At 40.1% G+C, this 14,822-nt stretch overlaps 1 protein-coding gene across 4 annotated transcripts in view; it reads left to right on the top strand.

Annotated features, from left to right (window-relative positions):
- The window catches only part of LOC137657631 (neurofilament medium polypeptide-like), a 71,785-nt gene that overhangs the window by 15,153 nt on the left and 41,810 nt on the right, over positions 1-14,822 (top strand). For all 4 annotated transcript variants that reach the window (XM_068392012.1, XM_068392014.1, XM_068392013.1 and 1 more), the window contains exons 3-5: positions 9,462-9,586; positions 9,963-10,069; positions 12,021-12,746. In XM_068392012.1, the coding sequence (XP_068248113.1) occupies positions 9,462-9,586; positions 9,963-10,069; positions 12,021-12,746 (958 nt within the window). The remainder of the gene's footprint in view (positions 1-9,461; positions 9,587-9,962; positions 10,070-12,020; positions 12,747-14,822) is intronic.

Below are 14,822 nucleotides of genomic sequence, written 5' to 3'. Positions count from 1 at the left end.
AAGATGTTCATGGTAGCTTTGCCAAACCTTAAGAGAGAAGCATTGGTGTATTAAGACTCTCGCTACTCGACATGCAGAGGAAGGGTAGAAAGGGAGATAAGTAAGAGCTGCAGCAGTTGGCATCAGCTTGAATTTTTCTTGGTCCTTACATAATTGATGAAGTTCTTACATGGTCAGAGACCTTTATAGTTCAACCCAACCATGTAACCTCTGGGAAGAGCAAATTTTTGTTGTGTTTGCTGACCCAAGCTCCCCCCCCCCCCCTAGGGAGGAGGTAGCCAATTCTGAGCTATTTTGATAGCTCAGACACAGATTACTGTTATTATGCCAGTATTTTCTTGCCATCTAATCAAACACAGGCTCATCTTGTCTCATGCTTTACTTAACTGACCTGGGATATCTTGGATGGCCAAACACATTGGGGTCATTTAGGACACTGGTACATTCTGTCCCATCAATTTACCATCATCCCTGCCCACAGCTGTTAAAAAAGACACCAAAGTAAAGGGTTAAGCTGTTACCTAATTTTCTCATCCTTTTAGTATTGTCATCTGGGAATCTCAGGACTTTGTTGATTTTTATCTTTAGAATAGGCTGGTGGCTGCCGATGTGAATATTTGGGTCTAACGCGTTGTTCACTTGTCGGAGTGGTGCAGCAGAATAAGTTACAGAGTATTGAGATCAGTTTAGTCGACCTTAGACTGGTTTGTTTGTTTTACGTTTTATGATGCGACTGAACACCATTTCTTGGCATATAATGCAACTTGAATGTTGACACTGTTTCTGGTCCCAAACCATGTTCAATATCATGTTTGTAATGGTCATTATTTTTATCTTAAATGTCATGGGTGAATTTTGTAACTGGTCTTGAAGATTGATGCTTCCTGTGTTGCTGGTAAATTTCCTGCTCATATTTTCTTCAACATGGCACAAACTAACATACTGTATGTATTACTCACTAACTACAATAAACAAATATTAGGCCTATACCAATTATAGTCATAAGCAGAATACTCTCGAAGAGTAAAAGGCCCAAGGTAGGAAATTTGTAATGATGTTTCCAAATCTTCTGGTGTAGCGTTTACTGCAATATCATCTAATGAAACAAACAATGATTAGCAGTGCTTTAAGAGCCATTCAAAGTTTTCCTAAAAACTTCCTTTGTTCCACAAATCAAGCTTTATTTCAATAAATTATATGAAGCTGGTATACTGTATATGTTTGAGGTACAATATGTTGAAGGTTTCATTGGTAGTCGTAGCTCACACTTGGCATACTGTGCTGTATTTTTTTCAATATTAAACTTAGCCGGTGATTATATAAGCTGCAACTCTGTTGCTCGACAGAAAACTCTACGTTAAAAATCCGCCAGCGATCGCTATACAGGTAGGGGGTGTACATCAACAGCGCCATCTGTCGGGCAGGTACTCAGTACTCAAATGTAAACACAGAACTCAATTTTCTCTCTGTCGGGCTACCGGCAAGACCTACTAATTCGCTGTTGTTAACTGGATTTGTTTTCACAACTATTTGGTGAAGTACACTATTCTAGTTTTGAGCTTTCGCTATGCAGGTGTTTTATCTTCATCTTAAAACTTGAACTCGTTTTGGATAGATTTAATTATGGTGACAAAGAGAGTATGGACTTTCTTTCACTTTTAAATGGCCGACCCTTCCCTTAGACGGAAGTGTGTTTAGGCTTTTAATAATTATCTTATCACGTTATAGAATTTCCTCTATATTTTATATCTCTCCGCCTTTATTAGGCCTCTTCGATTAACTTTCCATTTTTTATAAACATATAAAAATAAATTTTAATGCTTTGTTTATATAACGTACTAAAAAAGGCAGAGCCTGAGAGTAGGCGGTCCTAACTAGAACCGAAGTTAATCAACGTTGAGCCCTTTATATCGTCTTTAGCTTTTAAAGAGCTAAGGTTTTAAACTTTTTAAATGTAATATTTTATGAAAGAATTTCTTTGATAGTCTTCGTACTGTTTTCAAAGATGAACTAACGTTTAATTTTTTATGCTACGCAGTTGTTGACGTTCAGGACGTTCAACATGCGCTCTATCGTTACGATAGAGAGAGAGTGTTTCACGGTTTCACTTTGCAGTAAGAGTAAATCGATTCTGACGTTTTGTTCATTCTTTCTTAGCTTAAATGTTTTAAATTCAAATTTAAAGGAACTTTTTATTTGAAAAACCTTTCAGTTTTTTCCTTTAGTCAAATAACATGTTTCTTTGACGATATATAATTGGACTCTTCTCTTAGGTGCGAAATCAAGAGAGAAAGAGAGAGAGAGATAGAGACGGAGGGAGAGAGAGGAGAGAAAACGTTCCGTTCAAGCGGGTAACGTTGTTCTCGTGTTACTCACGTCCCTAGTCGCTGTACGGGGAGGAAGGATAAAACGTTTTTAGGTTTTTATTCTCGTCCCCAGGCCATGTGCGGTGAGAGATTGAAAACGTACTTATATGAACTAGTGTTTAGTCTCTTTCCCAACCACTGATTTTTCTTTTTATCTTAAAATATGTTTTCTGTTTTTTGCTGGTATTATGAGCTTGCATTATACGACTAATTTCGCAATTACTACCTTTTAATGAAGGGTAGAATTGCGTGTTTCAGGTAGAAATTAGTGCAAAACAGAAAATCGAAGTGATAAAGTGATATGCGCAAAGTGTTACAGTGTTGCGTCCGAGGCGCAAAGTGTTACAGTGTTGCGTCCGAGGGTTCGTCTGTTCGTGCCTGTCGTTCACCTAGTCCGGGACCTCTTGCAAGCTCCCAAGCCCAGGGGAGAAGTAATGTCAAACGACTTATGGGTTCGAGAGGCCTTGACCAACGAACAGACGTTTTCCCTCTATGGTATCGGGTGTATCTTACCAAGATCTCCCCTACCATAAGACGAGAGAGACGTTGTTTCTCCTCGCCATCTGTAAGCTTTTCGCATAAGAAACCTGTCAAAGTGTTGCAGTCACAGACAAGGTTTCGTAGCCCTTAAGCGAAAGTCAGTCCTTTCAGGACAGGTCCAGCGTCCTGGTTACAGCCATTAGGACAGCTCTGACCCTATGCAGTCATCGGATAACTGCTCGCCGCCTAACAAAAGCTTAACACAGACTCCGAGAGTCTTTTTTTGTAGGCAAAGTGTTGCGGTCACAGACGTTACCCTCGTCTATTACCACGACCATTTCCGTTGATCCTTAAGGGGTTGTATGGCAAAACATGCAGTATATGCTTGCCTCCCTTATGGAAGACTATTCTGCCAATTAGTCCGTTGAGTCTAGCCGTTTATCTCATCGATATCCTGGCTTTCAGCCAACCTAACGTTCCTTTGTGCTTACTGTTGACGTTGGCGTAGCTTAGTCACGTCAGTCAGGTTGTTTAGAACCACACTCGATGCGGTCTCGTGTGGTTTTTCAGCCGCATTTGGACGTTAGGCCACTGGCTGATGCTCCTGTTGACGTTCAAGATGTTCACTAACAATCGGAGTTGACTTGTTTTGACGCTGTGCGTCAACCTCCGCATTCTAGAGTTGTTTTGACTGCTCAGTCTTGGCAGTCAAAGCAGTCTCGAGTGGACGCTGTGCGTCCTCACGCACCTGTTGTGGTTGACAGTTCAGTTGTTGACAGTTCACAGACTGTCAAGCAGTTACATGACGTTGCGTTCTGGTCCGCTACTAATGCACCAGTGAGAGACTTAGCTTTTATCGGACAAGGTTCCTGTAGATGAGGAAGTTGCTGTTCTCCCTCCTACTGATATTCCCTTGAGGACTCTGTCAGATGGAGAGGAGCCTAAAGCTGCTTAGCCTCCTATGGACTTTAATTAAATCATGATGATTTTTTTAAGGATCTTCGTCCGGATCTTTTTGTAACTGCTGCTCCTCGTTCGCCTAAACGTCAGAGCTTACACTAGGCCTAGCTACTTCCAAGCCGTTGTTTTTAAGCTAGTGCTCTCTCGCTCTCCTAGAGAGCGTTACGTTGGCTAGGCGACTGGTTCTTTCACCAGGAGGAGTTTGGGGGATACAGCCTTTGCTTTCCCTTCTTTTAAACTGGTTTATAGAGCGAGAGTCTGATATGACACGAGAGAAGTTCTCGGCTTGGGAGGTCATGCCTCTGCCCAGATAGACTTCTCAATTCTGGTAGACTCTCCCTGGCGCTAGCCAGGAGACGCTCCAAGTTGTTTACAGGTCAACTTCTCAGCTGTTGTCGAGCCTTTGAAGTTTTGCTGTACTATTATGTCACGCATAACAAGGCTTTCAGGGATGGTAAACGGTTCCGCCTCAGTCGCTAACCCCGTCTGTTGCCACACCTGCTCCCGTAGACCCTAAATGGGCTTTGCTGCAAGACATGCAGTCCAAGCTTGCGTCCTTGATAGAGGACTTAAATGCGGAGAAGAACCTTCTGGCCAACAACCTTCCAACCGGTCGGTTGTGCGCCCTGTTGACGCTGAGGTAACCTACTCGCGTCTGCCTGTTGAGGTGGTTCCTCCACCGATGCGACCCAGTGTGGGTTGCCAGCCGCACGTTGACGTTAAGCGACGCTCGGAGGTGGTTGTTGACGTTCAGGACGTTCAACAACCAACAGAGGTGACTTGTTGTGACGCAGTGCGTCAACCTCAGCAACCCGGTAGGGTGTTGACTGCACAAGAAAAAGACGATCAGCCCAGACGGTCTAGACAGTTTCGGGTTGACGCTGTACTTCCTCGCGCTCCCATGGTTGTTGACAGTTCACAGACTGTGCAGCAGTTCCATGATATTGCGTCCGGCTCCGTCACGCATCCACCAGTGCGACTGGATTCAGCGAGTCAGACGTTGCCCACTCCGTTGCCGTTTCCTCATCAGTTTCGGATGAGGAACCCTCTGATGAGGACGTTGCTGAACAAGACGATCAGCCCCCAGCCCTGCTATCCATCCAGAAGATGCTGAAGAAGGAACGCTGCTCAGTCAGGCTGTGGATGAGTCTGGTAGGGACGCTGTCATCCGTGGATCAATGTGTGTCACTAGGAAGACTACACCTCCGTCCTCTTCTATACCATCTAGCTTTTCACTGGAAAAAGGACAAGACGCTAGAAGCGGTCTCGATCCCGGTTTCCGAAAAGATAAAGTCTTGTCTGACTTGGTGAAAGGACTATATCAACCTAAGAGAGGGTCTTCCCCTGACTGTTCAGACTCCCAACCACGTTCTCTTCTCGGACGCATCGGACGTAGGCTGGGGTGCGACATTAGACGGTCGGGAATGCTCGGGATTATGGAACTCGAGTCAAAGGACAATGCATTTCAACTGCAAGGAGCTACTGGCAGTATGTCTGGCCTGGAAAGCTTCAGGTCTCTCCTTCAAGGCAAAGTGGTGGAGGTGAACTCGGACAACACCACGGCTTTGGCGTACATCTCCAAGCAAGGAGGGACCTACTCTCTGACGTTGTACGAGATCGCTAGGGACCTCCTCACCTGGTCAAAAGGTCTAGACATATCACTAGTAACGAGGTTCATCCAAGGCAACTTGAATGTCATGGCAGATTGTCTCAGTCGGAAGGGACAAATAATTCCAACAGAATGGACCCTCCACAAGGATGTATGCAAGAGACTTTGGGCCACCTGGGGCCAGCCAACCATAGATCTCTTCGCAACCTCGATGACCAAGAGGCTCCCAATATTTTGCTCACCAATCCCAGACCCAGCAGCAGTTCATATAGATGCCTTTCTTCTAGATTGGTCACATCTAGATCTATATGCATTCCCTCCGTTCAAGATTGTCAACAAGGTACTGCAGAAGTTCGCCTCTCACGAAGGGACAAGGTTGACGCTAGTTGCTTCCCTCTGGCCCGCGAGAGAATGGTTCACAGAGGTACTTCAATGGCTAGTAGACGTTCCCAGAACACTTCCCATAAGGGTGGACCTTCTACGTCAGCCACACGTAAAGAAGGTACTCCAAGGCCTCCACGCTCTTCGTCTGACTGCCTTCAGACTATCGAAAGACTCTCGAGAGCTAGAGGCTTTTCGAAGGAGGCAGCCAGAGCGATTGCTAGAGCAAGGAGAACATCCACCCTTAGAGTCTACCAATCGAAGTGGGAAATCTTCCGTATCTGGTGCAAGTCAGTATCCGTATCCTCGACCAGTACCTCTGTAACTCAAATAGCTGACTTCCTCTTATTTCTGAGGAAAGAACGATCTCTTTCAGCTCCCACTATCAAGGGTTACAGAAGCATGTTGGCATCAGTCTTCCGTCACAGAGGCTTAGATCTTTCCAACAATAAAGATCTACAGGACCTCCTTAAGTCTTTTGAGACCACGAAGGAGCGTCGTTTGGTTACACCTGGTTGGAATTTAGACGTGGTACTAAGATTCCTTATGTCAGACAGGTTCGAACCGCTACAATCAGCCTCCCTGAAAGATCTCACCTTAAAGACTCTTTTCCTGGTATGCTTAGCCACAGCTAAAAGAGTCAGTGAGATTCATGCCTTCAGCAAGAACATCGGATTCTCATCCAAAATGGCTACATGTTCTACAACTTGGTTTTCTAGCCAAAACGAGCTGCCTTCTCGGCCTTGGCCAATATCGTTCGATATTCCAAACTTATCGTATGGTTGGAAATGAACTAGAAAGAGTCTTATGCCCTGTAAGAGCTCTTAAGTTCTATTTAAAACGAACTAAACCTTTACGAGGCCCGTCTGAAGGTTTATGGTGTTCAGTTAAGAAACCATCTTTGCCTATGTCAAAGAATGCTTTATCCTATTTTATCAGACTGTTAATACGAGAAGCTCATTCCCATCTGAATGAGGAAGACCAAGCTTTGCTGAAGGTAAGGACACACGAAGTTAGAGCTGTCGCAACTTCCGTGGCCTTTAAACAAAATAGATCTCTGCAAAGTATAATCGACGCAACCTATTGGAAAAGCAAGTCAGTGCTCGCGTCTTTTTATCTTAAGAATGTCCAGTCTCTTTACGAGAACTGCTACACTCTGGGACCATTCGTAGCAACGAGTGCAGTAGTGGGTGAGGGCTCAACCACTACAATTCCCTAATTCCATAACCTTTTTAATCTTTCTCTTGAAATGTTTTATTATTGTTTTTGGGTTGTCCGGAAGGCTAAGAAGCCTTTCGCATCCTACTTGATTTGGCGGGTGGTCAAAGTCATTTCTTGAGAAGCGCCTAGATTAGAGGTTTTGATGAGGTTCTGTTGTATGGGTTGCAACCCTTGATACTTCAGCTCCTAGGGGTCGCTCAGCATCCTAAGAGGATCGCGAGGCTCCGTAAGGAAGACGTACTTTAAAAGGCAGAGTAATTTTTCAAGTCGACTTCCTTACCAGGTACTTATTTATTTATACAGGATAGTACTGTTCAGTGGGAAGATCGTAGTGCTTAGGATGGTCAGAAATATGCAAAATGTACAAAGAACTAACTAAACAAGTTGCCAGAAATTAATATCCAAAGAGGGATTAGGAATTGAATAGCCTGCCAGTTTTTTTTTTTTTTTTTTCCCAACAAATTAAGATGGTAGTCAGAAGCTGAAGACCAGCCATGAGAACTATACTAAAAACGTGGTACAATAGTAAAATGACAGAAATAAAAAAATTTCTCAAGATAGATTGATAATTGAAAATTTTGACCTTCTCAATAAACCCAATTTTTTGTGCTCGTCCATTGAAGAAGAAACGAACCTGATGTTTCTCAAAAATAAGTTTGCAAATAAGAATTACACTTTTGTGTCAAATTGTATTCCTTTCCAGTTGAAGGATAAAGTTTGAGCAACATCTGTTACCCGCCAACAAAGTCGGAAGGAGGTTATGTTTTATCCCCCTTTGTGGGTGTGTGTTTGTTTGTGAACAGCTTCCCAACCACAATTTTAATAGTAGAGTAAGGAAACTTGCGGGGATTAACTGTTATGTAAAAAGCTGGAAATGATTAAAATTTAGAATGTCAAGGTAACGATCAAGCACAAGGTCGAGAAATAAGCTGCCTTGGCGTAGGTCTGCGCTCTACTTAATACCCCTCTAGTTCTTAATCAAATCTGATCTACTTTTCCAAAGATGTTAAGCCTCTTGTTTTTCCAAATAAGCATGTCTGCAATGATCATTGAACTATGGTTTGTCCTTGATTTAGTATTTCAATACAGGAAGGAATACTGTTCTGTATGCCTAACAATTATGTTGACAAGATTTTCATACAAAGAAACAACAGGTTCAACCCCTCTAAATGCCATTCCAATGTTCTTGAGATTTTATATACAGGTACATCTTATTAGAGTACATATGAGACATTAGGGACAGACTGTTCAGTCTTAATTACTAATGAAACCAAGATGTAATAAGATGTCCCAACTAGGAGACTGATCTTGCTTATTATAACATGAAGAGAATCGGTAGATACTGTATTAGGTCGAAGCAATTACTAGACTTGTGAGAAGCCTTACTTATGATTTGCTCATAGCCTGATTCAGAAGTAATGTCAAAAGCTCTTTAAGCCTTACTTCCTTCATTGGAAGAAACAGAATTTAACAGGGTTGTTTTATTTTAAATCAAATAATTTAAATTAGAATAAAAAATGATTTAGAATAAAAATGAAATATACTGTCAGAAATTACCTTAAAAAATAAACTTCCAAAACTAGTTACTCTTTATAAGTATTGCAACAAATGAACAAAATCCTTTTTAATAGCTATAACATTTGGGGTTAGCTTGGTCTTCTTAAGAATTGAAGTTGTAGTTGCAACTGTTCAAATTATAAAGGTCTTGATTTTTTTAACAGCGTTAATAGGAATTACAAATTTTGTTGCTAGTACAGAACGCACATGGAGAAGTCCTCAATATTTTTAGTTTTATTTCTTACTGTGTACAGTATATTGGTTTCAGTAAGTCAGTCTTTGCTCTCTTATGAACCATTCTACATAACTGGCAGTTATGTTCTGTTTAGGTGTCTTTCATTAGAAAAAATATTTCTATATTTGTTTGTTTATCTGTCTTGACTGCCAAGGTCATTGGCAATGAATAGTCATTGCTGGTATTTTGTAGTTATTTTATGGAATAAGATTGATTAACTTCTCTACATTAAAAGGTTCTACTATGAGTTTGTGTAAGGTATAGTTTTTTGTTTGAGGATACATTTAAATTTGTTTAGAAATTTAAATGTTGGTAATGCAGTATTTATAATTATGAATTGAAAATAGAGACTGCATTATAGCCGGTTGATGTAATAGATTTTTATAAAATAGCTTTTGATCTCCCAACTTGGATTGAAGTAGAAGTTGTATAGTAATTGTGTTAATTTAAGATTGCTTGGTACTTTGTATTTTTCTTGTTAATTTTGTTTATATTTTTATTGAAGAGTAGATGAGTATGGATTTGTAAATGTAGCTTGTCCACTCCAAAATTTGTTCTAATTGAATATTTTCAAGTTATGAGACAAGTAGTTTAAGACAGTGAAGTCACTTTGAAAGGTTGTTTGGAGTTACAAAAACTTTGTTTCTTTCAGGTTGTAGGAGAGGATCCTTGCTACTCTGTAAGCGAAGTCATTTGTCAACAATGTTTTGTTTTATTAGACCGCTTGGATGCTTATCAGGCCAGAGCTGCCGAAATTCATTCACATCTGACGTCAAGGTACGATTATTAACTATCTCCTTGAATGAATCGTTACTACTTCAAGCTTCTCAAATCTTGTAACCTACTATTATTTTGTCCAATTTTGAAATTCTAAAATTCCAATGATCATAGAGCATCCTTTGTTGATATAGACAGCTTTTCTCTCCTGAATGAATATTACATCATAAGAAATAACTAATTATTGTTAAAAGTAAATTATCACTGAGCCCTAAATATGATTGGCGTTTTGTGCTGAGAGAATAGCCCCTTGATTGAAAGTTACAATTTTTAATAAAGTAAAAGCAATTAAAATCCTGGTCTGCAATTTAACGAATGTTATATATTTGAATATTATTCCACTGCTATGTATTTACCTTAAGGTGAAATATTTCAGGTACAGGGACACGAAACTAGAGCTGCTAGGGCAACGGAAACGTATGAGTGAACTTATTGCTTCCTCATTATCAAATGTACAGGAGCTTAGACATGGAACTACCTTAAGTATGATTGATAATATTTTGTTTTACTAATTATGTTTTACCTAATCTTTTCCGATGTAGTATTTAGTAACAGCAAACTTCATGATGATAGACCTGTTGTGCTGTATTGCTGAAATGTTTTGTGTATCATTGTGACTGACTACCATGCGTTACTTAGTAATGGTAGAATTGGTCCCTTTTTAAATTTTTTTTTTTTATAGTGTCCCATAGGCATTTAGTTGTGCTTAATTTCTAACCTTCTGCTTTACCTCCATTCCCTTTTTTCTTTTCCTTCCTTCTTGCTGTCCAACTTATATTAACTTATACTGCAATTGCAGATTCTCCTGCAGTTGCATTACAGTGTTCCTCTGTCCTTAATCTGCTTGTCTGTGCGTTGTACTTTTCACTTCGATCTCATCCATTCCTACTTTCTAACATCTTTAACTTGTACCGGCTTTAATTTTCCTTTTTCATATCAGAACTAATCTTTTTGGGGGATGCCTACGTTACTAGACTTTACGTCTTTTCTCTTTAACTTGTTTAGGAATTTTCTTTCAGATGTAATGAGGTCTTGTTCAACTTTGTACAATGACTATAAGGATTGTAATGAATTTATAAGAAAGAATGGGCATTAACTGAACTGAGTTTTGCTATTGGTATTGACACGTTGGTCAGGTCATTGTAGGTTTCTTGATCTATGGCTTTTCCTGTTTTTCCATTAACTTCTGCATTCACCCTCATTTTGAACTGTTTGGAAACAGAATATGACCTGTTTTGACCTGATTGGATTCTTTAGCTTGTATTTGATAACCCATTAATTTTCTGGGCCATATTCAGTTTACCATTGTCAAAAAATTTACCTAATCCCTTCCTTCAGAATATGTTGGGGAAAGATAATACATCAACTAATTGGCTGTACTGTACTTTGATCAGGGGTAATGAACTAGATGAGGATGAGTCAGCGGATCTCTACAAAGAGGCTTTACATTTGGGGGGGAGATAGAGCAGCTGTTTAGGCATATCATTCAGGAAACACTTAGTGTGTATTCAAAGGTAATATGCAAATAGTAATTTGTAACTGAATAATAATTCTGAGATGTGGCATCTTTGTGAGATCATTGGCAACTTGCAATATTGAGGTCCCTAGTCAGTGCTGTGTTTGAGACTTGATGGATGACTCTGGTGAGCTAGGGATGGGCGATTTCTTGGCTGAGAGGGTTGTCCCATAGGTTTACTTGCCAAGTCATCAGCAGCTATTTCCAGGTCCTAGCTTTGGACCACTGATCCTGTGTGGTTATGGTCTTTCTCCAGGATATGTGTGGCAATGTAGTGACTGGACCTTTGCCTTTGCTGCTCAGGATTGACATTTAGGACATACTTTTCTTGTCATTTAGGATTTACCATTTGTAGAATTGATGAGTACTGTACCACCATCATTTTATTCCTTATTGCTAAGTTTCATAAGCTCATATCTCCTCTTTTAGTTTCCAGCTCTTATCTTCATCTTATTCAGTAATTCAGATTGATGAATTTTTATTCAGTGTTATAGTTTTTTTTTTAAATAATTGGCTGGTGGCTGATAGTCCTGGTAATGCTAGAGATCTTTTTAAAGTTACCTGTCTCCAGCATTGATTCATATTCAGCTGGACAGGGATGGTAAAGAGAGGTAACAGGTTCATTCCAAGGTAGGCGATAAGTAAAATAATAGTTTTGTGTACCATTTATTTGACTTGGTGTATCCTATTCTAAGTCCTTTCAGGTGAGATTCTGACAGCCATTCAGTTTTTTATATTAATGATAAATCTTAGCTGATATTGATAATAAATTTTGGACATAACTGTCTTGTGTTGATTACTGTAATGATAGGGAGTTTATATTTTGTTATGTATGGGGTGTAAAACTAGTTTAGATGCTATAATTTAGTTCTGTAGGGTATTTTTAGGTTCTAAATGTAATTTTGTTTTCAATTGCAGATGTCAGTGATGAATTAACAATAACAGTTGTTCATGAAGCAGTGCCCAAAAAAGGGAGGAACATTTACGGATTAGAAAATGGTTCTCTCTTTGGCCACCTTAAGGTCAAACCAGAAAGTCGATACAATGAGGTGAAAGAGGACGCCTTTAGTAGATTAATCTCACAGAAATTGAAAAAACGGAAAGTGCCTCAATCCAATAGTGACATGGGTTTCTCAAGCAATAAAAGGCGGAAATTGCTAATGCAGAACAGTGTGCCAACTAGTAACAATAACAATAATATCAGCTATGCCAAGAGCATGAAAAACCAGATGTATAAAAGTCAAATGTACATAGATAGTGTTAATCGGGCTGCCAGGAGAGAACCACCTCATCTTGTTGATGAAGTGAAAGACAACAGTGATGAGGATGAGTATGCTAGTGACGGTGATGATGACAGTGTTAGTGATGCAGATGGAAGTAGAGACTCTGTTGATGAAGTGCCAGAAACTGAGAAGGAGAAAGAAGAGGAGGATGACAATGATCAGGAAGAAGAGTCTAGTGATGAATCAAGCAGTGATAGTGATGATGATGGATCTGGTGGCGAGGTTGAAGAGGAAGACGACGACGACGACAAAGAGAGTGAACCTACTAAGGAGGAAAAGGGTGACGAAGCTGACAATGCTGAGGAAGAGGAGGAGGAAGATGACGAGGAAGACGAAGATGGTGAACGTTTGTCAGATGCAGGTACAGTTTCATGAGTAGTACTGTAATCTCATTGACAGTTTATTACAGTATATGCTTTCTTGATTAACTTTTTAACTATAAATTTATTCTTATTCCGTTGGTAAAGGAGTCTGTGGAATGGTGCCAAATTATTTTCCTTTTAAAGGAAAAGAGCAAAAGCTGTAAAGAGACTCTTAATACTTTTGTTTCCTTGTTGGAATGAACATGAAAGCTGTTTGGGAGTTGCTATATAGGTTGTTTTATAACTACAGCAATTTCACTGATACCATATCAAGTCTGATTGACATTTTGAACTATGGGGGAAAGTTTAAATGATCCATTTGTTCATAGTAAATACGGTAGGTTGCATTATCATGTTACCTGTTGCAAGAGTGCTAATGTAAAGGAGTGGAAATAGTGGTGATTGAAAAACACAGTTGTGAAAAGCAGATTTCTGTTTTGTCTGAAAATCATCATTTGATAAAGGCAGATTACTTTGTTGTATGAAAATCCCCAGTTGTTAGCCCTTTGAACATAATTACTTAAACTATTATTACTCCCTTTAGCGCCATATGACAATTTATATCCTAACCAGTGTTTTCTTTTTTCTCTTTTATTTATGTATATGAAATTTTTTACAAAATATTCAACTATTTATGTAATGAAAAGAAATTTAGTCAGCTCTAATATAAATTTGTAAAGTCCATTTTTATAGTTTCTGTGCTAGGATGATTTAATTAAAATGTCTGTGAAAATGGCTTTGGGCTAGTTGGTCAAATCATTTGGGAGGGTTGAGGTAGATCTGGTACGGTTAAATGCAGACTCCTTAAGTATCTTTGAATTATCCAGATATACCTTGCAAACTCTGGTCAATCAATCACACTGTAATCACCGTGCTGCGGCATCTCACTTGTAATTTTGTCAATTCCTGGTGTTTTACCTTTCTTCATCCTCACAAGCCTTATTTTCATTATTTTAATTCTCAGTATTCACTTCCACATGCTTTTGCAACATTACACTAACCGTTTTCAAATATTGTGTAAAAAGTATGGAAAGAAGTAATTTCACATCTAATCCTGTACTGTATAGGGAAGAGCAGACAGAAACAATTATGATGATCATCAATGATGTTAATATGCTAATAATAATTTTTAAATATTTAACTTAGCCGGTGAATATATAATAGCTGCAACTCTGCGGCTCGACAGAAAACACACTCAAAAAACTCGCGAGCGATCGCTATGAAGGTTGCGGGTGTGCCCACCAGCGCCAACTGTCAGCCAGATACCACTCTTGAATGTAAACAAAACCTTCAATTCTTCTCTGTCGACGTTGACGACAAGACGTATCAATACTCGCTGTAGAACCTGGAGTTTTCTCAACATATTTGGTGAAGTACTTCATTTTGGTTTGAGCTTTCGCAGTGCAGGCACCCTAACGTTCCTTTGTGCGTCCTGTTGACGTTGACGTAGCTAAGCCACGTCAGTCAGGTTGTTTAGAACCACACTCGATGCGGTCTCGTGTGGATTTTCAGCCACATTTGGACGTTAGGCCACTTGCTGATGCTCCTGTTGACGTTCAGGACGTTCGCTAACAATCGGAGTTGACTTGTTTTGACGTTGAGCGTCAACCTCCGCATTCTAGAGTTGTTTTGACTGCTCAGTCTAGGCGGTCAAAGCAGTCTCGAGTGGACGCTGTGCGTCCTCACGCACCTGTTGTTGTTGACAGTTCACAGACTGTCAAACAGTTACATGACGTTGCGTCCTGGTCTCTCGCACCTGTTGTTGTTGACAGTTCACAGACTGTCAAGCAGTTACATGACGTTGCGTCCTGGTCCGCTACTAATGCACCAGTGCGTGTGGACTCTGCTTGTAAAGCATTGCCACCACGGTAGGTCTCTCCCTTGCTTGAGACTCAGCTATTATCGGACAAGGTTCCTTCAGATGAGGAAGTTGCTGTTCCCCCTCCTACTGATATTCTCTTGAGGACTCTGTCAGAAGGAGAGGAGCCTAAAGCTGCTTAGCCCTCTATGGACTTTAAATAAATCATGCTGATTTTTAAGGATCTTTGTCCGGATCTTTTTGTAACTGCTGCTCC

The sequence above is a fragment of the Palaemon carinicauda genome, chromosome 18, assembly GCF_036898095.1.
Source record: "Palaemon carinicauda isolate YSFRI2023 chromosome 18, ASM3689809v2, whole genome shotgun sequence".
Taxonomy (NCBI): Eukaryota; Metazoa; Arthropoda; class Malacostraca; order Decapoda; family Palaemonidae; genus Palaemon; species Palaemon carinicauda.
This window is presented reverse-complemented; position numbering and strand designations above follow the sequence as displayed.